The following is a 27,605-nucleotide window of genomic DNA, read 5'->3' as shown; positions in this document are numbered from 1 at the left end:
AAGAATTCTGACAAGAATTTAAACATTCCAACAAATTTGGTGGGAAACAGTTGATTACAGGAACAGTCCTTGCAGCCAGCCAGGCATTATTCTTTTGTTTATTGTGGTTTCCAATTGCACCTTACGGCACGAAGATATAAGCTAACTTTTAATTGTAGGTAAGAGTCCAAATAATTTTGTCATTAAAAATTTCATATTTTTGCATTGCAGCACTTCTGCTCTTATGATATTTTTTCTGTTTTCAGGTGGAGGAAAGGTCGATGGATGCCAGTTGCCAAGAGTAAGCAGTTTTGGGTGCCCAAGCGAGTAAATTGCCCAAAGGAAGAGTATGAGGAGGTTAAGCATTTATATAACAAGTATCGGACAGAGATGAAAAGCATCAGGTAGCTTTTATTTGTGAATGATTACAACCAGCATTGTTTGCATGGAAAGAAATTGTTGTGTTAATTCTTTGAACATTATCAAATTTTGTCGAGCCCCCTGTCTGGTCAAGAACCGAGTGTGTGGAAGTAGAAAATCGTGTACTCTGAAGTCATGGCTTAATGACTGGGTTGCATTCTATCATGACCAGTCATAAATGTTTTAATCCTAGAATAAACTGTATTGAACATAGGTAAGTAAAGTTGATTATAGAATTTTGTCGGTTTCCTAACAATTGAATGGAATATTTTCAGTCGGCTATAAATGCATAAGGTACATTTAATTATGTGTCTATTTCACCAATTAATGTAGTTCTGTAGTGTACCGTATACAGAAATCAGTTATGAAACATGAAAACTAAAAAAAAGTCACGTACGTTATATATAGAAACTGCAGATAAAATTGTTTGTGTTGAAGAAATGTAAACCAAGGTAAAGGTGAGGACTGTTTGGTTTAAGCTATCAAAATGGGCAGTGTTTTTAGAGGGGTTTTAAGTATTTGCGGGTTTTAGCTATTCACGGGGTGGGGGCGGTACGCATCCCCCGCGAACACGGGTGTTCATTGTATTATTATTATTATTATTATTATTATTATTATTATTATTATTATTATTATTATTATTATTATTATTATTATTATTATTATTATTATTTGGCAGCAGACCCTCTTTTAAGCAGGTTTCATTGAATATTATTGCTGCTTCAGCTGCATATATTTTGTAGAAGACTTTTTCTATTTTCCTTATTGCGGACTTCTCTTCATTGGAGGTGCGTGCTAACAGCTCGCCCATATTTGTCATTTCATTGGGGAAAAGTAAAAAAATCTGGATTCTGCTTTTTTATATATTCTATACAGGTAGAATATTATGACATATAATTGCTAAACACCTGTTGTCGCGACGTTTCGACAGACTCTTCTGTCATTCTCCAGCGGGAGCTAGTAGAGGACTGGCAGGTTGGATAGGTCCTTCCGAATTTATACACGGGCTTCAGTGGGGGATCATGGACGGCGAATTTTGATTGGTTGTAGTCGACGAACTTCAGGCCAAATTTCTGTGGCGAAGCTCGATCCTGACAGATCTTCGCAACCAGGGAATATCACTCATTCCAGCGTTCCCATTGGCCTGCCGTTGCGTGATGTCTTTGTGGAGCTCTCGTCCTCACGGTACTGGGGATGCATCCGGGCCTTATAATATATCTTGATGTCACAATCTTGGGGGTCAGGTTGTGCGCTCTTACCGCCATACCATTTTTCCAGGCCAGTTCAAATTTCTTTATTGATGAGTTTGTTGGTGAAACCATTATTCACCAACATTTGTGCAGCACGCTCAAATTCCTTGTTAGTGTCCTGCCAGGTGGAGCAGTGGGAGAGGGCCCTTCTAATGAAGGTCCTGACCGTTGTATTCTTAAACCTGGCAGGGCACTCGCTATCTCTGTTCAAGCATAGTCCCAAACTGGTGGATTTCGTGTAGACTGATGTCTTCAAGTTCCGTTCCGTCTTTGTAACCATGACGTCAAGGAAGGGGAGCTGGTCATCTGTGCTGAACTCGACAGTGTAGTTCAGCACACTACATTGCTGGAATGTCTGACGAAGAGCTTCAACCTCCTCGTTGTCTGCTTGAACAAAGATGTCGTCGATAAATTGTGCTGGATTCTCTCGAAGACACGTTCTTCTATAGTGCCCATGTAAAAATTTGCAAAGAGGACACCCAATGGTATAGTGGTGAGAGCGCACAACCTGCCCCCCAAGATTGTGACATCAAGATATATTATAAGTTCTGGATGCATCCCCAGTACCGTGAGGATGAGAGCTCCATGAAGAAAATCGTCATGGAGAACGTCACCCCAACCGAAGACAGTAAGAAAATAAATCTTGTAATTTATTACAAGAACCGCCGCACCCGTGATCTCATGATGAAGAATAACCCCTCTCCGCCAGCAAGAGAACCCCTAAAGCAGAAGAACGTGGACTACCAATTTGTATGTCCTGTCCGAGGATGCCCCGGCGTTTATATTAGAATGACCACAATGCTTCTGTCAAAAAGAATCTCCTGCCACACCCAGGAGGGTGCCACCATGAACCACGCCTGTGCTACCCACAATATTTCCATCTCCTGTGACAGTATTATACAAAATATAAGTATAATCGTGGGAGCCGCCGACCCTCGACGTCTGCTCCTGCTGGAGGCGCTCCTCATTGCTGAGAAAAAACCTACAATGAATACGACACAGGAGGCATCGCTCCTACCCACGAATTCGAGAAGAGTAATGCAGAACACCCACCAAATCCAACGAATAACTGAAAATGACAACCCTGAGAATGGAGACGCCCCTGATGAGCAAGGCGCCCTTCGAGAGAAAGAGTAAATAATGACATTATTCATCCTCTGCCCAATAGCAGCCAAACTACCGATGATGTCAGTCAGCATGGCATCACGCAACGGCAGACCAATGGGAACGCTGGAATGAGTGATATTCCCAGGTTTCGAAGATCTGTCAGGATCGAGCTTCACCACAGAAATTTGGCTTGAAGTTCGCCGGCTGCAACCAATCAAAATTCACCGTCCATGACCTCCCACTGAAGCCCGTGTATAAATTCGGAAGGACCTATGCAACCTACCAGTCCTCTACTAGCTCCCGCTGGAGAATGACAGAAGAGTCTGTCGAAACGTCGCGGCAACAAGTGTTTAGCAACTATATGTCATAATATTCTAATTGTATAGAATATACTGTGTAAAAAAAGCAGAATCCAGATTTTTTACTTTTCCCCCATGAAATGATAAATATAGGCGAGCTGTTAGCACGCACCTCCAATGAAGAGAAGTCCGCAATAAGGAAAATGGAAAAAGTCTTCTACAAAATAAATGCAGCTGAAGCAGCAAATAATCAATAAAACAATAAAACCTATTATTATTATTATTATTATTATTATTATTATTATTATTATTATATTTCTATGTTTCTTGTTATTTTTGTTATTTTCCTTTCGTATTATTACTGTGATTAATATCATTGTAGAGAGTTGCTATTTTCAATTTTGGCATTTAGCCCTCTGGACCTATTCTGACTCATTCAGAATAAGTAGAGCATTTCAAATTGTAATTGTTATTGTATAGCCTAAACGATTTGAAATGTACTAACCTAATTGTAGCCTAAGTCTTATACTGCGAAACCCAGGTTACTTCACTCATGTGCTATTCCAAATTACAATTAAATCACTGCATTGCATTGTGTATATTAATATACGGCATAAAACGATATAAACTTACTGTTGGCGCATTCAGTGTTCCTAGCATGAATTACAGTAGAATCAGATTGGCATGAGTACAATCTCTACTTTGTAACCCTCATCCAAAGCACACCTCAAGAAATTCTTACGTTTAGATATGCATATCTCCTAAAGGAATTTCCCTAGATGAACTTTTAAGATGAAAAATACCCTTTTCGTGAGTCCCCACTAGTTTGAGCCACACTGTACCAATGCTTTGAAGAGACTGACGTTATGGCAAACTGACGTTATGGCCATCTTTGACCGACACCAAACATTCGACTAACCACCGGACAAACAACCAACGCCGGTAGTGAAGCACTATTACACGTACACTTACAATTAAAACATTGTTTTTCATTACTAAATACAAACACAACAAAACATAATATCCTTCTGTGCATAATACACATTTCCACTTTACGTAAATTTAAAAAGAATACATAAAACTATACCACAACTTGCGGAAAAGTACAATCTCCCTTGTCGAAGTTTCGACATACTCCCCTGCAAGAAAAACTTATGCCTACATTATTTACAATAGCCCTGTTCTTATAGATGGCTTTCTGGATTCTGCAGCTATTTGAGCAGTCCTTCTGCTCGGGCGGGTGCTTGACTGAATGTCTTCTGTTGCAGGATTAGTTTCCCTTATCTCCTGCCACAGCTCTAAGGGGTATAACTTAAAGGTCTCATAAGCTGGCCATGTGCCGTTCTTAGAGTAGCCACTCTTGGGACCTTTTCTCGCCCCCATGTGTAACTTGATCACTTGGCCCAACTTCCACTTGCTCCTTGGCCCCTCGTCATGAATGAGGACAACTTCCCCTGTCCTGGGACAAGAGCCATGTGCTGTTCCTACTCGATGGGTCTCTCTTAACGTTGTTAAACACTCCCTCTCCCATCTCTTCCACAAGTCATCACACAACTTGATACGTACAGGAATCTTTTCTCGGTGAACTCTCTCCGTCCATTGGTAGGGTCACAAGAGATTTCTTCCCAATTTACTACTTCTCTTGGGAAGGACTTAAGCTTTCGTCCAAGGATCAAATGGTTAGGGGTTAAAATTTCCAACTGATTCAAATCCCCGGGCATGTAACTTAATTGTCTGTCAATGATAATTCCGTCCAGTTCCACCAGCACACAGGTCAGTTCCTCAAAACTGAGTAAGGTTTGGTTTATGATCTTTTTTAGGCATGACTTAAGAAGTTCTATGAACACCAAACCACAGTGCTCTCACTGGAATGAACTTCCAGCTACATTTTATATCTGACAGACATTCCTTTACCCTGAGATTCTCCGACATGGTCTTAAGATATTCTGATGCCGCTACAAATGTGGTGGCATTGTCACTCAACATGAGTGCTGGGAAACCTCTTCTGCTGCAGAATTTTCTAAAACTCATGAGGAACGAGTCACAGGACTGGTTATCAACTAGCTCCACACGTATGCCTCAGGTTATCGGGCATGAATATAGGATGATATAAGCCTTCTCAGGGCTCTGTCGTTTTCCCTTAACCCATAATGTGCCGGTGTAGTCCACGCCTGTGGTATTAAAAGGTTGCTTACAGTGCACCTTGAACTCAGGTAATGGAGGAACTATATTGGGCCTATACGGCCTCCCCTGCGTTCTCCTGCAGATAACACAATGGTGTACTTTACTCTTAGTTAGTTGCCCTATCTGTGGGATCCAGAACTCCTGCCTGACACTCGCCACGGTTGCATTTACACCCATATGAGCATTAGCATCATGATGTTCTTTAATAATTACCCGAGTAACATGGCAACTCTTTGGCAGTCGTTTAGGAAACTTAGCAGCTTCTTGTAACTGTGCGTGTTCTGGTCTACCCTTACACCATTTACCCCATTATCCAGGTAAAGATTCAACTGGTGTACGAGAGCTAGCTTTGGTTTTCTTACAGCCTTCATCAAACTGTCATATTCCTCTTGGAAAACTTCCCTTTGTATGATGACAACAGTCTTAATCTTTGCCTCATGGAGGTCTTCCAAGGTCAATTCACCATGCCTCTTCATATTGGTTGAACTCCTAGAATTATTCACAAATCGTAGGATCCACGCTGTGGTCCTATAGACCTTTTTAACCAGGCTGAATCTCTCCCAATTCAGCAAGTGAGTAATACCATTCAGGCTGTCCCCTACAGTGTTGACCAAAATGTTCCCTTCCCTACCCTGCACAAGTGATCCACCAACCCATGACCTGTCTATTGGCCAAGAGGAATTTTTTTAACCAAGGGGGTCCCTCCCACCAGAAAGAACTATCCAAGATCATTTCTGTCCTTTTCTCATGTGTCAGCCAGCCACTGGGATTATCATCTGTAGGAACATAGGACAAGACCACTTCTGGAAGTAAAGAGTTTATTTCCTGGACGCTACTTTTCACAAATACAGGGAGAACACTTTTCGATACTAGCCAACGTAGGGTGACTTTACTGTTCAGCCAAATGAACAGTTCTACAAACTCATCCTTCTCGAAGGGTTCTTTAATAAATTTGGCCATTCTTGCTGCTAGCAACAATGCCGTCAACTCAAGTTTTGGAACAGGTAATTCTTTAATGGGTGCTACTCTTACCTTTGCCATCCTTAGATAAGAGCTTTCATTCTTAACTCTGTAGGCTACACAACCGTATGCTAACTGCGTCACAGAATATGTGTAATGAGACCCCCTTCCCTAGGCTAGTATTCCTAGGAAAGGAAATATCAAGACATTTTTTCAAGTCTTTGGATAACTCAACCCATTGTTTCTGTAATGGGTCTGGGAGTTGTTCATCCCAATCCAGTTGCTGCTTCCACAAATTCTGCGGGTATATCTGTGCCCTAAAACTGCAGTAGAACTTTGAGTAGGTCAGCTGTTACATGTGGTCCCGTCCACAAACAATCGTTCAAGCCCAGCCCACTTTTTCCCGGTCTGACCGAACAGTCGAATACCATCCTAATAGGGGTTGTTGGACTCTCCCTTTTAACACTGTGATGTGCCAAGAATATTCCACTCTCTCTATGAATCTCTTATCCTCCTGATCCATCAGGATTCTCTGGTAGTGCTCTGGATACTGAGTGTCCTTCTGAAACTTGACACACTGTTGTTTCAATCTATTCAAAGCCGACCCAGAGTTGGAAGTCAATCTCCCGTCAGTGCCTTTCCAAAGCAGTGCCACAACATACTGTTGTCAATTTCAGAATGTAAGTTTATATAAGATTTGTTTTTGGATACTTCCGAGCTGGTAAAGTAGAACCCACCAAGCCTCCCCCCAAAAGCTAAAACACCCAAGACACATGCTGGCGTACAGGTGAACTAGATAGCCTCCAGGGTCAGCTAAGTGATCCTTTATGTGAATGCCGAGGTACCTGCCTGCCAGCACGAAAATATAGCTATCTTTAACACGAGGTAAGTCTTTATAGGGTAAGGTTTTTATGATGAAAATTTACACTTTTAAATTGAATTTCCATTTGTATGATGTAAACCAGTGATAACGCTGCAGTCTTTTGTCGACAGGGAGCATCTTCGGAAAGAAAATCTCCGTACGAGTGCAACTTCGTCCCTTGCATCTCGGCAAGCTGCGGAGGAGGAGGAGGAGCACCATAAGCTCATGAAATTCAATCAAGATGAAAATGAAAGATTAGCAGTTTTGAGAGAGAAAAGGCAAGTACAACATTACTTTTATTTGGATAGGGAGCTAGTTCTTAATAAAAGCTTGTATTAGTTCAAGGGTAATGTATATGTTACCCTATGTTCCATACAAATTCTCTACACCCTGTTGTAGTTCCTCGCTGGGTGAGCGGGTTCCGTTCTCAGCTACCACTCTGTTGGTCGCGAGTTCGAATCTCCGACCAACCAAGAACAAGAGGAATTTGTTTCTGTGAGGTCCCTGTAGGTCCCGTTGCTAGGTAACCAGTTGGTTCTTAGCCACGTAAAGATAAATCTAATCCTTCGGGCCAGCCCTAGGAGAGCTGTTAATCAGCTCAGTAGTCTGGTTAAACTAAGATATACTTAACCTTTTTTCTACACCCTGTATTTGTTAGGAAATGGGGGTATTTTTTACAATACAAGGTAGCTAGTGGAGTCCAGTTGTATTTGTACAAAGTGCTCAGTTGCTTTAGCTAAATTTGCTAACTAAACACGATTTGTTCCTTCAGAAATACTAACCATCGCCTTTTGTGCAGGAGTATTCCTCAGCTTGAGATGGAATTGGTCATTGAAACTTAGTAACAAGGTAATTAAGTGGTGGTTGATGGAGGTGAGTGGGGGGGAATACCCTTGCTTATCTGCCATCACAAAGCACTTTTTCTTTGGCCAGTGTCAAGTTAAGACATCTTCCTGCTCTCTTGATATGTGCCAAGTTTGAACTTGTATTTGTTCATGCGCAAATACAAACCTTCAGTCCTTATATTCATATCACTAAAAGGGGTTGTCGAACAACTGTTGTAAGCAGTAATTTATAAAGAAATTGTTGTTGGGTTAGCGTATGATGTTCATCATAAACTAAATGATAGGGAATGAATATTGATTGAAGGTTTGTTCGGTTAGGTATTGTCTACAGGAATTCAGAGAGTTAACCTGTGCTGACTGTATATTTTATAAATAAATCTATTAATAAACAAACGTTGGTTTAATAGTGATTGTATGATTTATTCTCCAAGACTACTGAAATGAACCACTGCTTTTGCTCCATATCTCTGTTAACAGTTAAAAAATGAAAAGTTGGCGCCCATGGAATTAAAAGTTGAGTATACCTTAGTTTAACTAGACCACTGAGCTGATTAACAGCTCTCCTAGGGCTGGCCTGAAGGATTAGACTTATTTTACGTGGCTAAGGACCAACTTAGCAACGGGACCTAAAACTTCTTGTGGAATCAAACCACATTATACCGAAAAAACACAATTTCTAACACCAGAAATGAATTCCTCTAATTCTTCAGACCTGAATGTATTGAGAAGGCGGAAGTGAAGAACTAAAGTGGAGTTCAGCAGTGGTGAAGTACAGTACTGTAGTGGGAAAAGGTTTTTGGAAAAGTATATGGTGAAGGATGTAGTGAAAGTAGTGTAGAAAAATAGGAAAATTTTTGAAATATTTGCAAGTAAGATAAAGAAAATTGTTGGATTGCAGAGAGAGCAGAGGAGATAGGGGAGTCCTTAAGGAAGTCAGAAGCAGCTAATGAGCAGTTAAGGCAAGAAAACGAGGCTCTAAAGCAGCGATTCTTAAACTGGGGGGGGCGCCAGAAGCTTCCAAGGGGGTTGCAAGCAGAGTTGCCAGATGGTGCGAATTATTTTTTTGATTTGTGACGTCACTTACAAAATTGCCAAAAACGTTATCACTGCTTCCATATACTTTCTAATCATTATCTCGAAACATGCCAAAAATTCAAAATATAAGTCAATTTTAATGTCAAATCTTGTTTATGAATTGTTTTTTATCATTATGACAAGTATAATAGCATACAAATAGACAACATATTGTTTATAGATTATAGTTGGCAAAAATTTTGGGGTTTTGGGGGGCATGGGGTCCATACATAATGCAGAGGGGGGGCGCAAGGCAAAAAAGTTTAAGAACCACTGCTCTGAAGGGATGGTGAAGGAAATACTCAAGGAATCAGTCAGGGAACAGGTGAAGGCGTCAGGGAGGAAAATGGAAGAGATGTGAGAGAAGATAAAAAAAGGATGCTTTATGCAAGATTAGGATGTGGAATCAGTAAGCGTGAGGAAACTCAAAGGGCAGCAGGAATGGGACAGATAGAATCTACCCCAGACCAGAAGGAGGATAAGGATAGGAAACAGATTATAGGAAAGGATGAGGGTGCAAAAGGTTGGCAGGAGAAGGACAGGAGAAATGTAAAGGAAAGGACAGACATATTATACAAGCTGAATGAGAGTAGGGACTCGCTGCGTACCTTGTCGAGTGATGACGGTTGTGAGTGAAGGAACCGACGGTGAGACGGAAAGTCTGAGTGACGGGGGAGTAAAAGAGGTGCTGTATGTAGGAGCACAGTATTCAGGCGAGTATCTAAGACAGAAAAGTACTACATATTAAGTGAGATGAAACTGACAGTGAGACGGAAAGTCTGAGTGACGAGGGAGTAAAAGAGGTGCTGTATGTAGGAGCACAGTATTCAGGCGAGTACCCAAGACAGGAGAGTACTACATATTAAGTGAGATGAATATAAATGGCTTTTTTAAGGAGTACGAAAGATACCACTGAGAAGTATGGGGATAGTAAGCATCATTGGTTACGAGGATTGGCTGCACGTTGGTAGAAGTTAATGTTGTGTAGCATTCCTGGTAGAGCCAAGAATACTCTCTCTCTCTCTCCAATTTTTTTTGCAGAAAAACATTAGTAATGACTGCTAAGGATATTATTTTTACAGAGTTCAAGAGCAGCTGGAGTCAGAGTTCCTGTATGTGGCCGCATCTAAAGAAAAGTTGGAGAAAATTGAGCTGCAGGAGAAAGAGGAAGCATTGCGCATCATTACCGAGGCACAGGTAAGGCTCTATCTGTTCATTGCATCCTTGTTGAAAATGTATTGCCTTTCCTCTGTGCAATGGAGCCCAGTTGCACCAAATTGTATGCCTCACATATTTGTCATTCTATCATACAAATCCAGTATTCAAACCTGCAGTGTGTCATCCTCCCAGCATTTAGCTTCCGTGCGATTTATACAGTTGTTTTTTTCTATTTTTGCATTATTCATTGAACGTCTGTGCGTCTTTTTTTTTTGTATTTTATAAGTTTGATATCACATACAGTTTTGTATACTTATTGATTTTGTACAGTAGTCTCTCAATTATGCAGATTGATAGGGCCAAGGCCCTGTTGGGTAAGGGTGAAAACCAGATTAACACAAGTAAAAAACTCTATGGGTGTTCAACAGCAGCTCCATACCCTTCCTTCCTTCGCCTACCTTATCAATACTGCATAACCGTAAACACTAAATATGCTTTTAAACAACAACCATCATGCTTTTAACTGAAGACTTGATGCAAAAGCAATTATCTATCCTATTTCCCCATATTTTTAACAAAATAAAACACTATAAATTCACAAAAAAGGCAAACCCCTTTTTTTCTCATATGCAACATGCAATACAATAGGTTACACAACAATTTTTTTTTTTTTTCCCCAAACACTTTAAAATGCATTGTAGAGAAAAAAATAAACAAACCTACAAATACAAAAATAATTTTTCTCTGTCACTTATCTGCCCCCTTGGTGCTTATGATGGCTGGACTTTTATCCTTCGGGCCAGCCCTAGGAGAGCTGTTAATCAGCTCAGTGGGCTGGTAAAACTAAGGTATACTTTTTTTTTTTTTACTTTTTATAAACTTGTGAGGAGGTTTGCAAGTCCCCCTCCACCTCCTCCCTTGCCCCCAGATCGACTGAGTCATCGAGACCAGCATCATTCTGTGACTCCTGGGAGACATTAATCTTTACAGGCTGGGCTAATTGTATGTATTAACAATACCCCAAAACCAGGCAAAGTTGGCCAGCTAATTTAAAAAAAAAAAAATTACTGGAAGGAGGACGACACACAAATGCACATGTTAAAAGAATTCTAAAGCATTTTCCATGCCTTCCTTGGGAAGTTTAAAGTAAGTGTTTCCAATTCAGTGCCAGGCCCCTTTTCCAAGACACTCATAAAAACACACTAATTTTAGTGAGTTATGCGTGTTATTTCTAATATTCTTTTTTACTTTATTTTGCAAAATTACAATTACAGCTTATCATAATATCATAAAAGATAAAAACTAAAATTGGCAACAATCCCTGAGTTTATTTATTGACAAATATTTATGAGATGTATTGGGATGGGGAGATGTAGTACCTTTTAGTGAGTTTCGGTGCTCTGCCCCACTTTCTCGCAGGATAGGTTCCGGAACCCACCCTGAAAATGCAAAAATCTTGAAAATGCTTTCAGGGGCTTGTAACTGCTAAATACCCTGTACCCTTTAAACTAAAACCTTTATAACTGTATTTTAATAGTTCACTGCCAAATTTAATACTTCAAACAAAAATATACCGTCGGTTATCATACTAAAACAATTTGATATCATTTCAAATAAAAATACACCCTAAACCATCATCCCAAAACACCCAAAGTCATCTTTATCCTGACGTATATACACCCCTAAAATGCTCATAACAGTGATTTACTAATTTTCAAAGATTAATATTACTGTACTGTAAATACAGCAAAGTATCTATAAAATGTTTAATACAAATTGAATCTCTAATGCAAATTAAATAAATCTGTCTTAGAGAAAGTTTGATCACTAATCAAGTTACCCCCTGTATAAGTAAGCATAGCCGTTTTCTGTCATAGTACGGAAGTATTGGTAAAAACAATTACTGTCACTAGCGTATTAAATATTTTTAATGTGCATATGTATTTTTGTTTCTCTCTCTCTCTCTCTCTCTCTCTCTCTCTCTCTCTCTCTCTCTCTCTCTCTCTCTCTCTCTCTCTCTCTCTCTCTCTGAGGTCCAGCCCTATAAGAGCTGAAAGTCAGCTCAGTGGTCTGGTTAAACTGCTTTAATAATAAATAAATTTCTCTGAGATAAGAGAGAGATTGATTTTTTATGCATGTATGTTTGTTTTGCAACTATAGTTTTATAGATAAGAGTGATGTTACTTTGTCATTCATTTTTTCATATTATCCATGCTATAATTATACAACTTTTTTGCATTTCAATAAAAGGAGACTGAAAAATAAAGTGAAAATAATTAGCAAGCATCGTAAACTTGTTAAGCTCATTCCAAGGTGGGGAACCCCAGAATGAGCTTAACAGGTTATACCTGTTAAGCTCATTCTGGGGCTCTCCACCCCGGAATAAGCTTAACAAATTTATGTACAATGATTCGCTAATTATTTTCACTTTATTTTCCAGTCTGCTTTTATTGAAATGCAAAAAGTTGTATAATTGTAGCATGGAAAATATGAAAAATGAATGACATAGTAACATCACATTTATCTATAAAACTATACTTACAAAACAAATAAACATACATGCATAAAAAATAAATTTCTCTTTTATCTCAGTGAGAGAGAGAGAGAGAGAGAGAGAGAGAGAGATTAGTGGTCAAACGTTCTGTAAGACAGATTTATTTAATTTGTATTAACCCTTAATGGACGGGCATCATCATATGAGTATCAACAACAGGTTTTGAATGATGTACGGGCTAACTTGTATGAGTATTGAATACTACGCACCATATGACTTGGATGAATTTAGCAGGAAAGACGTTCATAGCACTCAATGGTCAATAAATGACTTATGGCAACTGTGTAGCTCAGCACAGGACAGCGGGGGATTATTGTGCCTTGAGACTTGATGGGAGATTGTATTGCCTCTCTCTGTTCCATGACGTCTTTTTATTTATTTGCTCTTAAATATACCCAGGGATTACTGTTGGTTTTAGTTCTTATCTGTTATGATAGTATGCCAGGTATAATTGTAATTTTGCAAGGAAAAGTGCAAAGAAATATCTGAAAAAACATGTTCACCTCATAAAAGTTACTGCATCTCCCATCTCAGGAAATCTCAAATATTTTACAACAGATGTACTCAGAATTTGATACTGTTATGATATTGTGTGAGCTGTAATCATAATTTTAAAAAGTATAAAATAAAATAAATTCGTACAAAAAACATGTATAATTTGGTAAAATTAGCGTATTTTTATGAGTGTCTTGTTAAAGACACTCCTAAATTGCCCAACCTTAAAGTTTGCCCAGTCAGGGGTGTGTTTAGCATATGTTTAGCCAGTCCCTTAAGGGTTAAAAATTTATTGAATTTGTATTAAAAATTTTATAGATATTTTGCTGTGTTCACGTTAATATTAATATTTGAAAATTAGTCAATAATTTTTTATCATAAAAATGCAGTTAGTCATAAAAAATGAAAATACAGTAATTAGTGAATATTGCTCTATGAAAAAAATCCGCAGATTTATGAAAGTTCCCGCATAAAATTGAAAGATATTTTCCAGTAAAACGGCAAAGTGAAGTGCGTAAAAGTGGCGGCCACGGTATACACGTTCTTTCAAATTTTTTATGTCCTATGCAAAATTGCAGTCACAGCTAACATGCTATTGTACAAGTTAAGAACTAAAACCAGCAACAATCCATGAATATATACTGTACAGTATATATGGGAAGATATATATGAGATGTATTGGAGTGGGGGAGATGTAGTAATCTCAAGTCAGATTATTCTCCCTCGTATATTGTGCTGAGGCATGAGTGTTGCCATAAGTGTAGCCATAGAGTCATTGTGGCCCATTCAAGTGATGTGAACGTTTTCCCACAAAATTTGTTCAAATATCTTGGCACAAAATAGTGATTATCATATAACACAACCTGCTTCACCCCTTATTCCATTTTTGAGCATCATAAGATGAGTGCTGCTCTGAAAGGGTTAAGTGGTGAAATGGCCTGAAGAAGCTCAGAGGTACCTAGAGGGTCAGGGTCACTGATGTGTTTTAGCGAGACACTAGCGACACGTCAGATTCTTGGCCGAAGGAGCCCCGCACGTCAATGAAGGCAGCAGAAGTACTCGCCTGCTGTTCCAAGTTGAAGGACTTGAGTCACTGAAGAAGTGAAAGGCGATGGGCCTGGGATCTGAAGAAGTTGTCGAGGGTGCTTTGGTGGTATGAACAACTCCGCTTTGCAGTGACAATCCTTCGATACTCGCATTTTGTGCGGCAGCATCCAAGGCCCCGGGAAGACGCCGGATCGATGTTAGGTTCTGAAACACCTCAAGAAACGTATCGAAGGCCGTGAACGTATGCTTGTATGAGGGCGCTCGTTGTGAAACAGCCTTGCCATCATTGTTGTCTTCAGTCCCTTCCTCATCACCGCCAGCAACTGCAGCAGCTGTCTCGTTGTTGGAGAGAAATTGGTGGCCAGAGTCGCCACCGTCATCATCCAGCCATTCCCGTATGTCATCCTCGGCATCATCATCACTACAGTTGTTAGTTGGGCACGGAAGATGTCGACTTTGAACCCCTGAAGTCCATCATGACCTTTTCTCCATTCATCATATGGTTCCAGACATGGGTCTCTATGGTGACGTCTTTCCAAGCATCTGTGAAGTTGTAGGTGGCAGACTTCAGTGATTACTTTAGAATGTTTTCCAGTGTCCGTTCCTCCTCCTCCTCCAGTTAAGCTGTTTTGTTACAACAATAACACCTTGGTCCATTGGCTGAATGAGTACAGTTGTATTAGGAGGCAAATGCATGACCCTAATACGACCTTCTTTGCCAACCAACTGGACTGTATTAGGATGTGCAGGCACACTGTCCATGAGAAGCAAAGCCTTCACCCGATGTCTAGCTATACGAGGATCCTGTGTCTGAGGACGAACAACTTGCTTACAAAAGTGTTTATGGTCTTAGTGGTGAACCAAGCCTGTGCTGAATGATACCAAAGCACTGGGAGCCTATCCATCAACCCACTCAGGACACAAAATTGTTTTGCATGTCCAACTACCACTGGTTTGGAACAATGCTCACTAGTAGCATTTGCACATAAAGCAGAAACACGTTGCTTGGAAAGCTTTTGAAGAGGCAAATTCTTTTCCTTATCATCAGCCAAGGTGTCAGTAGGTAAGGAGCAACAAAGTAGACCAGTTTTGCAAGCATTGTAGGTTTGTTCTAAAACAGGACCTTTTCTTGTTTGTGGAACGTAAATCCAAATAAATTGTGGAAAATTCACTAATTTGTGGATTTTTCGTAGAGACTATTCACTAATTATACTGAATTTTCACGTTTTCGTGACTAAATACTTTTTTTATGGTAAGAAAATGATTTACTGATTTTTAAATAATATTAATGTGAACACAGCAAAATATCAGTAAAACCTCTTTTTCAATGGATATTTAAATATTTAACATACTTTATTAATGTAAAATCCCACAAAATCACAAAACAGCTGTTTCCTGATTCATTTTACTGATGTAAACATACCTCAGTTCTCTCTCTCTCTCTCTCTCTCTCTCTCTCTCTCTCTCTCTCTCTCTCTCTCTCTCTCTCTCTCTCTCTCTCTCTCTCTCTCTCTCTGTACTGTACGTATCCTTTAATGAAATATGGATTACTGTATCAACAGGTTTTGATGTAGGAAAAACCTATTTTTGGTAGTCACTGCTGGGTCCTCAAGGAGTCCATTTCCATGGTCTGTAAGAGCTCCATGGTGACTAAACTAATATAAAAAAATTCTCTTTTAGTCGGTCTCGCGGCCAGGTATTGTTTCGTAATGGTAAACACTATAACACGTTATGGAGTAGGTGATGTACTCGAAGATAAGAGCTCTTTCCCTTATCTCACAGCAAAGCTGTACCCAGGTTCTTTCCTTCGTCAAACTTGCTAGAAGAGGAAGTGATTATTGCACGTGCACAGTCTGCCATGTTGTCGGAGCCTCGATGGCTCAGTCGGTAGAGCAGCGGCCTAGGACTTCGTAGAGGTCCGTGGCGCGGGTTCAAATCTGCAGCCAACTGGTCAGAGAAGGCAGACACTTTGCTATCCGTGTAGACACCCTGGGATTACGTATGTAATCAACGGATAGGTTTGCTGAAAAGCAAATGGGTGTTACAGACTAATACTCACATAAACAAAGCCACTCCAACATCTTCTAAAAACATAACAGACACCTCACACGTCTCGAACTGTCGACCTAACCACCCAGTTTGCCCTGCTGCTGGGAGAAAGGGAGCTGGGGATTGGTACGATACACGTACACATCGTTGCCGGGGTCTAAGCAATGTCAGGCAGGGCAGCCGATCGAGGTGACGGCCTACCCCAACGGCAAATCAAAAGTCCTTCAAAAAGAAGGCATCGTGCTTACCCCATATAAAAATGGGAAAAAGCACGTTAAAACGAAGAAACGAAACAGTCTGCCATATTGTCGACAACAGACTGGTAAGAGACCAAGGAAGCCATTACTTTCTGTTGGTCATTGCCGGATGATCCCTCCCCCAAATCCCATACCTTTTCGTCAGGGAAGTGGGAGGGTTTTGGGGACTCAACAGCGACTACCAAAAATAGGTTTTTCCTACGTCAAAACCTGTTTTTTTATAGCGTAGTTGCTTATTTTGTCCTCAAGGAGCTTTAAGAAGAAATTGACTGGTGAAGAAATGGCTTAAGCTCTCAAAATTTAATCCCAACGCCCCAAAGAAAAAACATTTCTGGTCCAAGGTCAAGCCACAAGGTTCAAGCCCAATTCTGTATTCCAAAAATCCCACAGGTTTGGTAACAAAGAACAAGAAACTAGAAATGAACTTACCTAAGCATGCTAGGGTTGGTTGAAGTATTGTCGCACCTTCCCCCAGCAATAGTTAGCATACTTACCGTCAAGAAGACCCCTGATTATCAGCTGTAGCGCCTATGGGGTTAGGACTAACCATACCTCCTACTGATACACAGTGTAGTCAAATTTTTTTGAGCTTGTGACAGTAATGTTTTAAGAATGCTATCTCTGATGACCACCCTGTACATTAGGAGGCTTCTTCAAAAGAGACATTTCTGAAGAAGGCCAACGATGTACTTTCTTTCCTAATATCGTGTGACGTAGGAAGGGAGTGTGGATTTACCCTTTTAATGAGACACACTAAAACAGCCCTTGTAGAGAGAATGGTTTGTTTGTGCTAGGGTGTAGGAAAATTAGACCACATGGGATGTTTACTGTGACCTCTAGGTAAACCTTAAGTACTTGAACCAGGCATAATTTTCTTTCTGCTAAATTGAGTTGTATCAAAATGGATTTCCTTCTTAAAGGATTCTCATTCTTGGCCAGGAATGATGGGCCAGGGGACAATAATAATTGATGGTCAGCTGTTTGTACGGTGTATCGACCCGTCTAAGAGAGCACAGATAATACGAGCTTCTGATGCTAATGAAATCAAGAAGATCGCCTTCTGCAGCATATGAGTTGTGGTTACATTGGATCCGCTGAATTGCGGGGTTGACAGAAGTCTTAAGCACCTTATTCAGGGTCCAAGTAATTGGAAGCCTTTCGTGAGCTTGTCTTTGCAGTGCAAAAGACCAGAGAAGGGAAGTGACAGTTTCTATACTAGAGTCAATACCGAATCCACGAAGGAAGGGTTCTGTTAATGCTGCTTATATTCCATGATTGTTGTAACTGCAAGGTGTTTGTCTTCAAAAAGGTATACAGTATAAGAAAATTTAAGTGTTTCCATAGAGATCTCAAATGGGCTCGCAGCATGGATATAATCTAACCATTACAGTACTTAGCCTGATTTATCAGCCTTAGTCAGTTGAACTCTGGTCCTTGACTGTATCAGAACTTGACATAATCAGATTTCGACGCAAAATTTTTTTAGTAAATTTTGCTGTGGAGCTCGAACGAAAAACCGGAATCCGACCCGATAAACCACGTGATATTTGTAAACAGAGTGTTTCGTGTTTAAGTCAGTCAGCACTAGTTGGCATTGTTCCCAGGTGTCTTTTAAACCCGCTCAGCTGTGCTTCGAGTGTTTTGATCTATTTCCTTAGTTTTTGTGGCCTGTTGTACTGTATTTTGATCAGAACATGGTTCCCAAGAAAGCCATTGCAGACAAGCAGAAACGGAAAACGGTAAGAACCACAATTGAAGCTAAAAAAGAGATTACTGAAAAGTATGAAAGAGGTATTCGTGCGACTGATTTAGTATCTTAGCTTAAGCTACTGAGATCCACCATAGTACATTTTTAAAGCACAAAGAGGCAATAAAAAGCACCAGTTTTGCTAAGAAGGTTACAAGTTTGACAAAACAGAGGCCTCTCATAATAAATAAAAAAATTGTTGTTAGTATGGGTAAACGAAAAACAGATTCCTGGTGATAGTGTTTGGACGCAGTACCGTATTTGCTGTAGTAGAAGACGCATCCTTGCATATGATGCACCCTTATTTTACAAGGATATTTTGGGGAAAAAAAATTTTTAGTATCATAACATTTATTGAAAGATATTTCAGTGATTTTGTGGGGAAAAAATGTATGATTCTGTGAATGAAATACAATACAGGTACACAATCCTTTATCCAAAATTCTAAAAACCGAAAACATTTTGTTGAAAGTAGAGCGTCAGTTCATAAGGTTGGTGGTTTGGTGTGCTACCGGGTGTGTGGTGCTACTCAGATAATTTTTCTTACGAAATCCCAAGAATTGACCTTAGAGAAAATCCCAAGATCAACAAGCCAAGCCTTTGATTCCAAGCCAAGCCTTTGATTCCTAAATAATCTCTCTCTCTCTCTCTCTCTCTCTCTCTCTCTCTCTCTCTCTCTCTCTCTCTCTCTCTCTCTGGAAAAGATACTGCCAATTTGAGTCGCTATAACCAATAGGTATTAGCACATATGCACACACTGTGTGTATTCATAATGTTTCAATAAATGTGTAGTACAGGTAATAGATCTGTACAGTACAGTACTATTAAAAACTACGTACTGTATTTAAAACACACGCACTTACATCATCGTCAGCTTCACACGAGCAAAAATTCTTTCTCAGACAGAATGCTGTACAGCTAAAACCTGATTGGCTGGCTGGTTGCCATGGAGAGCTGTTAGCCAGTGACAGCCCTCTACTTCTGTTCTTTTTATAGACATTTCGATCACAAATTGCGTGTACAGCACTAGGTTTGAACGTTACCATGACCGTGATTATTTGACTGCTGATGCTAAAAATTACTCAGTTATTTGCTTTATAAAATTATTTCTTCATGAAAACAAGAATTTAACGATACAGGCAGTCCCCGGTTTATGACGGGGTTCCGTTTTTCCACCACGTCGTAAACCAAAAATCGTTGTAAACCGAAAAATCGTCGAAAATCGTCAAAAATCCTAAGAAAACCTTACTTATAATGCTTTGGGTGTATTGAAAACGATGTAAACTGCATTTTTATTGAGTTTTTCATCAAAAAAAAACTCCAAATTTTGATTATTCTGCCGTTTTGCAGCCATATTTCTTCCATTGGATCGGTGTACGATGCGTCGTAACCCCGGAACATGCATCGTAAACAGGGAGATAATTTCTGATGAATATATTTGAAAAGCGTTGTAACCTCGGAACGTCGTAAGCCGGACCCGTCGTAAACCGGGGACTGCCTGTGATTTTAACTTTAATATAGTGGTATGAAAAATTCACACAGTCTGTCGTAGTGATGCATCATCACTTGCAAATCCTGTTCCTGGACCGTCCTCAAGTGTAGGACTAACTACAAACTGATGACATTAGCAACAATAAAGAACAACCCTCTTCAAGATCGATACGATGAAATGCATTTTATGGTCTTACTTATCTTTAAAATTCACAAGTTGAATTACAGTTATTTTGATCATGTATATTTTTACATTTTACAGAATGTATTTGTTGAAAAAATGTTAGTGAACATATGGTCTTAATTGTCCCACTATTTTATTATTGATAATCATATCTCACATTCATTTAACAGTATATTAATATAAATAATAATAAACTATAATGGAAAAAATGAAAAATATGTTTTTGCTGCAGCAGTGATGTTTGATTACGCTCCTGACCCTACAGCTCCGAAATTTGAAAAATTAAAAAACCGAAACATTTCTGGCGCTGAGGATTTCAGACAGAGGAATGTGTATCTTATTGTGAGAGTAATACAATACAGTATTCCAGTAGACTCTGTAAATACTACAGTGCTTAAACGTTTGTGTTACCGCGACAAGCCACCAGGGCAGTGCTATATTTTGTTTACGTCCACTCATGGCAAATGGCTGAGAGGCAAGCTGCCGATGTATCGTAAATAATTTTTCGTAAGTTTCTGGTAACTCGTAATTCGTCATGTTTTCAATATTTTATTAATTTACTGTAATAATTAAGGCTTGTTTTTTAAAGTTTTATTATTAGCAACAATTTTTATGCCTACCCAGTACGGTACAGTACCTAGCCTAGCCTACGGCGCTTAGTCTCCCATCTGTAATATGGGCACATTGGAAGTACAGTGACCCCTCGCTACTTTGCGATTCGATTATCGCGATTTCACGACTTCGCGGAGTTTTCAATATATATTAATGGAAAATATAGCACGGATTTTCTGGAGAAAAATCACGATATATGAACACCCAAAATTTCTCATTAAATCCATTAAAATATCAATAATACATAGTATTTCCTAGTCTAAGAACAACAAAACAAGCGTAAAATAGCAAAAAAACAGATATTTGCACTTGTAACTCCTATGACAAAAAAAAAAAAAATCTGGAAAGTGATGCCTATAAATGGAAAGTGTTGCCCATACAGTACAGTACCGCGTGTTCCATTGTTGGGAAAACACAAAGCGTACCAACTCGGTTTGGTCTCTGGTGTCTGGTTGTGTCCAGATAATGTGTATTGGGTAATTGAGGGATTACCGTATACTGTATTGTGGCACTGGTACCCTCTGAATAACGTAGCATTCTGGATAAGATGAATCTAGGTATTTGGATGACTACTGAATTTTTATTAACTAAATTTCTTACTTTTGTTATTTCAATTTGTAAACATACGTGTAGCTTTTTCCTAAAGACTTGATGGTGCCTTGATGAGTGTTATCTAGTATAAAATCACCATTAATGTGCATACTGAAATAAAGTATTTCGTCTTCATACATTTTTCTTTTTTAAAAGCCAAGACGACCTTATACCTTTATCACAAATCTTTCCTTTTCACTACAGGAGCTGGTGAAAACCTTCATTAAAAGGGAAGACCTACAGAGGATTATAGAAGCTGCTGTAGAAAATCCAAAGGATTATAACTTTAGCATTGATTCTGAGGGACGTGAATATAAAGGCGAGAGAGCCAGCCTTGAATAAGTACGATTGGCACTTGCAGTGTAGATAATGTCGCCTGTTCATAGAGAAACTTTTATTTTGTTGCTTGGTATTAATAAAGAATGAAATTTTGTACTTTTTCCTTTGCATTGAACTTCAGAACTATGAAATTCTATTGATTTGGGTAATATAATGAAATTTACTTAGCAAAAAAGCACAGCTTGATATTATGAATTAAAAATTGCCAAAAATAATATATAATAGTCATGCGTGACCACGGTCCAGAAGGTCAAACTATTCTTTATAATAATTATGTATAGTAGCCATCAGCCCATCTGATGCTTAGGGGCCTGGCCTTCTGATAAGTGGATGTATTTGCTAAGTAACAAAAACCCTCCAGTTTGTTCTTCATTCACGCTACTCTACACCCAAGAGTCGTTCCTTTGAATTATAGCCTAAGGTAAATTGTACTTTTATGTTTTCCATTTTGCTTAAGAGGTTCATCTGCGTAATGAATCAGTTTAAAATGGTCACCTAGCAATAAATCATGATAATAATCTAGTTTATAAGTAAAGATGTCATAAATTAAGATCTGATATGTGCATGTCCTCTCCTTCCTCTGAAAATATTTTTTGTGGTTGCCACGGAAACAGTTTGTGTCTGGTGAATAGAAAATGGTACTCAGTTTTCAGGTGTACAATGGCAGAAGCTACTACAGAAGGCTCAAATGAGGTAACTCCTGTTAACGGTCTTTTATGCTACATGTCGATGGCAAGAAATAGCATGAGGAGAAATATCATCAGAGCTTGCGTTGTATTTTACAAGGACGAAGATATTATCAAGGTAAAGACTCTCTCTATCAGATTGTTGCTGTGTAATCCATAAGAAGGCGTAAGGAATACCCGATTATGCACGAACTTTAGGATATTCTTGATTTGTTATAGAAATGTTATGAAAACAGGATTAAAATTCTGAAATTTGTTGCTGAGGGAATGGAATGGAATATAATTATGGTAGTATGCCTCCGTCATCTGTGATTTGACATTGTCGCACAGTGTTTGCAGTCTCTCATTCATCAGATAGCTAATCTGGAGAAGGAAAATGAAAGCTTCAAGGAAAGCCGCAGTGTTCAAGAGGTGAATAAACAGGACAGACTTATTATCTAGGATTTATTGGTTATAAAAGGAGAGTTAAGAAAAATTAATCATAAGCTTCTGGGAAAAGAAGTTAGGAGTAGGAATTCTTTGGTTCTAGATTCTTTAAGCAACATTTTGCAGATGGTCAATAAACCTCCCAAAAGCAATAGAGGTGTTTATTCATCCTGCAGGAGAACGAGTGCATCTTCAGAAGTTCAGGGTGCAGATTCCTCCATTGAAGTTACTAATGGACGAGATGACTCAAGTGCACCTCCACCTTCAGAGGAGGACTGGTTTGTTTAAAACGTCTAACAAATGATGAAAGTAGTCTTCCGTTGGCCCCGTCGTATGTGGAAGTCGTGAATGGTTTAAGAAAGGATGTTAGAAATTAAATTATGGAGTTGTCTGTGAGAGCGATTCTAACGATGCTCCATTTTTTGGAAGTAAAGAAAAGCCCTGAGAAATTGATTGGAGAAGGACAATAGTGCTACGAAGAGAAATGATTTACAAGCCTTTGTTAACAATATTGAAGAGGATAATGATGCTCTCTCTCTCTCTCCATCAAGAAATCATAAAACATAAAACATTTTGAGAAGTCTGTCTGTCTGTCTCTCGCACTCTCTCTCTCTCTCTCTCTCTCTCTCTCTCCCTCTCTCTCTCTCTCTCTCCACCTGGTTTCTTTTGTCAAAAACTACAAATAGTAAAGTAATTTGAGAAATCTCTGTATGTCTGTCTGTCTCTCCACTTACACAAACTATCTCTCTCTCTCTCTCTCTCCACCTGGTTACTTTTGCCAAAAAATTACAAATCGTAAAGTAATATGAGAAATCTCTGCCTGTCTCTCGCACACACACACACACACACACTCTCTCTCTCTCTCTCTCTCTCTCTCTCTCTCTCTCTCCATTTGGTTCCTTTTGTTAAAAAATTACAAATCATAATTTGAATAATCTCTGTCTGTCTGTCTGTATGTCTGACTCTCTCTCTCTCTCTCCTCTCTCTCTCTCTCTCTCTCTCTCTCTTCTCTCCTGGTTACTTTGTCAAAAAAATTACAAATCGTAAAGTAATTTGAGAAATCTCTGTCCGTCTATCTGTCTGACTTCTCTCTCTCTCTCTCTCTCTCTCTCTCTCTCCACCTGGTTCCTTTCTTCGTCAAAAATTACAAATCGTAAAGTAATTTGAGAAATCTCTGTCCGTCTATCTGTCTGACTCTCTCTCTCTCTCTCTCTCTCTCTCTCTCTCTCTCTCTCTCTCTCTCCACCTGGTTCCTTTTGTCAAAAAATTACAAATCGTAAAGTAATTTGAGAAATCTCTGTCCGTCTATCTGTCTGACTTCTCTCTCTCTCTCTCTCTCTCTCTCTCTCTCTCTCCACCTGGTTCCTTTTGTCAAAAAATTACAAATCGTGAAGTAATTTGAGAAATCTCTGTCCGTCTATCTGTCTGACTCTCTCTCTCTCTCTCTCTCTCTCTCTGGTCTCTCTTTATTAGAGCGAAAACCGTCTAAAAGTGAATTAATAAAATCAGAAAATCATGGAGGAATCAGCCAACAGTGCAAAAAGGTGGAGAAATCTTGCATGCATCGGAGATATTCAATATGATGAATTGGCAGGAAGGGAACTTGGTTTGCTGATCGTGGAGATTAATTGCAACATCGACCAAAAGATGTGAAATCATTCACAGACATATTGAAAGGATACGATCCTTCAAACTGGAGCAAATCTGTAGAAAATATAATGAAAATAATAGAAGGGATACCAATGAAAGTTCAAGTTATCAAAAGACTTATAAAGAAAATCTACAAAAATCAACACATTCCATCAAAGAAAATAAGTAAGGTGGAATTAGTGAATATATTGATTGATGCAATAGGCAAACGGATGCCTAAAGCATGTAAACTATGTAGAGTGTGGTATAGCATTGTAAATCCACAAAACCTGATTAGGAAATGCTATGCTTGCCACGTACCGACACACACCTTCATGTGCTGAAGTTGAGCAAAAATAGAAATAAGGACACAAAAATATTTTGCTCAACATGTCTAGTATGGATAGACAAGGTCATTAAATCAAGACTTAATGTACAGATTGTGGAGGATGAAGAAGATGAAGAAGATGAAGAAGAGGAAGAAGAGGAAAATAGAAAAAGAAGAAAATAAGACTGAAGAGAGAGAAAAGATTAATGAAAACAAAGAACAGGATAATAGTATGGATGCAGAGAAACTCATAGATTCTACATATGAGGCAATACAGCAACATACTTATGAAGAAATAAATTATGACATGATAAATCAAAAATAAAATCCCAAAGAGGTTGTACCCGGATCTCCATACTGATGGGAAAGAACAAGAAAAAAAAAAAAGAAAGACACAGTATGCACCCTTTTGAAAAGAGGGAATTGCAGGTTTGGTGAAAGATGTTATTACAAACATCCCAAGATATGTCACAATTATGAGATCTATGGCAAATGTGCATATCTAGATGGCTATGAAGAGGAATGCAGAGATCTACATCCAAAAATATGTAGAAAATGGAAAGAAGGAAATGGATGTAGGTTTAATAAGAAATGTAGGTACATGCATCCTGTAGCCATGAAAGACCAAAATCAAAATCAAAAAATAAAATACATATAAAAATCAAGGTAAAAATGAAACAAATAAAGAAAAGAACAAAGATCATGTGATGAAGGCAAAAAGCAAGCCAACAACACATTTATGAAATGTCAGCACCACGATATGAGCCATCAGCACCTAGATATAGCACAAGGAACAAGCAATGTATCTATGATGCTAGGGGATGGTGCAGATATGGAGATAAGTGCAGGTTTATGCACAAAGTGAATAAATATGAAGCTGGAAGAACAAATATAATGGAAAAGTTGGATTTTTTAATGTACGAATTTCTGGAAATGAAAAAGATCAACATATCAGAACAGGAAAGAGACATGGGAAAATCCTTATTATTACCCATATTAGATAATGGAGATAATATGCAAACAATCATAGTGATGAACGCGCAGGGTTTAGTTTCGAGTAACTCAAAAGAAAGATAGAGTTCTTAGAAGAACTAACCCAAAATGAAAAAAATAGAAATATTGAATATAAGTGAAACCTGGTATTCCCAAGAGACTGGTAATGATGACCAGATAAAGGGTTTCCAAACTTATAGATCAGATAGAAAAATAGAAATCAAGGGGGAACCGCGATATATGGGAGAGATGCCAATCAAGGAAAAATCTGTGAGAAATATAGTAACACAGAATGTGAATTAATAGCGGTAGAATTTGAATCTGAAAAATTAGTGAACATTGTAATATATAGACCCCTAATACTAAAAAGAGTTTGACATAATAATTGAAAAACTGGATGAAATATGTAGAAATCACAAGGACTGGACTATACTCCTAACTGGAGACTTTAACTTTCCTTTTGTAGAATGGAAAGAACGAATAGGAGACTGTGGTTGTATTTATACATATAAAAAGAGAGCAATAGTAGTGCAGAAGATAAGAGGCAATTTGAAAAGCTATTAGATATGCTACTAGAACATAACATTCAGCAAATAAATCACCTACCAACAAGAAAGGATAATATTTTAGACCTAGTATTTGTGAATGAGGTGAACTATGTTAAAGAAATAATAGTATATAACACGAGTATTTCGGACCATAATGTCATAGAACTAACAGTCCGTTCCAGAACATACGAAAACAAAGAAAAGCAAGAGACGAAAAATGGGAAGGATATGGAAAATACAATTTCTATAGTAAGAATATAAATTGGTCAAAAATAAATGAAGAATTAAACAAAGAATGGGAAAACATATTTGTAAGTGATGATATACAGGTAAATACCGATATATTATATAAAATATTAGAGGAAATAGTGGAAAAATATATACCAAGAAAAAAAGTAATCATCAGTCACGAATTCCAAGAGACAGAAGGATCTTGTTCCAGAAAATTAGAAAGTGGAAAAAAGCTCTTGCAAAAGAAAAGAATGCATGGAAAGTGATGGAACTAAAAGTAAGATAGAAAATGCAGAACAAAAGATTATACAATCAAAAGAAAATGAAAAATGGAACCTAGAAGAAATGACACTACAAAATATCAAGCAAAACCTAAAATTTTTATTCATATGCAAAAAGATGAATAAAATAAGAGTAGAAATAGGCCCTCTAAGAATTGAAGGGCGATTAACGAATGAAAAAGGAAATATGTAACATATTAGCAGAAAGATATAAGAGTGAATTTACACCTAGAATTGACAATGAAGATAATGATACAGAAATAAGAGATGAAAATACTGAATACTTATCAGATATAGATATTACAGAAGCCGATATTGTGCAGGCTATTAATGAAATTAAAAATGGATCAGCAGCAGGACCAGATGGAGTACCTGCCATATTGTTAAAGAAAGTGGTTCATTCAATCGCAAAGCCGCTAGCAATATTATTAAGACAAAGTATAGATACAGGCAAGATTTATGATGAGCATAAATTAGCATATATTACTCCTACTTTCAAAAGTGGTTCAAGACTAGAGGCAAGTAATTATAGGCCTGTGAGTCTGACATCTCATATTATGAAAGTATATGAAAGGGTAATGAAAAAAAATATAATGAAACATTTAATGAAAAATAGATTGTTCAATATAGGACAACATGGTTTTGTACCCGAAAAAGTACACAAACCCAACTGTTAGTCCACCATGAAAGCATATATAAAAATATGATAAATGAAAAAGATACAGATGTGGTTTACCTAGACTTTGCAAAAGCTTTTGACAAGGTAGATCATAATATATTAGCGAAAAAATTAGAAAACATAACATTGTTGACAAAGTAGGAAGATGGATAAAAGAATTTTTGCAAAATAGAAAACAGATAGTGATTGCAAACGATGAGAAATCGGATGAAGCTACGGTAATATCCGGTGTACCACAGGGTACGGTGTTAGCTGCATTGCTGTTTGTGATTATGATTGCAGACATAGACAGTAATGTTA

General features: G+C 38.4%; 1 protein-coding gene across 1 annotated transcript in view; it reads left to right on the top strand.

The window, feature by feature from the left end:
* The window catches only part of mRpS26 (mitochondrial ribosomal protein S26), a 33,430-nt gene extending 11,834 nt beyond the window's left edge, over positions 1–21,596 (top strand). Inside the window, exons 2-5 of the mRNA XM_067115633.1 lie at positions 246–383; positions 7,193–7,339; positions 10,063–10,177; positions 21,370–21,596. Of these exons, the coding sequence (XP_066971734.1) occupies positions 246–383; positions 7,193–7,339; positions 10,063–10,177; positions 21,370–21,507 (538 nt within the window). The 3' untranslated portion in view covers positions 21,508–21,596. The remainder of the gene's footprint in view (positions 1–245; positions 384–7,192; positions 7,340–10,062; positions 10,178–21,369) is intronic.
* Positions 21,597–27,605: the final 6,009 nt, after the last annotated feature.

Source organism: Macrobrachium rosenbergii, chromosome 13, assembly GCF_040412425.1.
Source record: "Macrobrachium rosenbergii isolate ZJJX-2024 chromosome 13, ASM4041242v1, whole genome shotgun sequence".
NCBI lineage: Eukaryota > Metazoa > Arthropoda > Malacostraca > Decapoda > Palaemonidae > Macrobrachium > Macrobrachium rosenbergii.
Note: the sequence above shows the minus strand (reverse complement) of the source record. Positions and strands in the feature narration are given on the sequence as shown.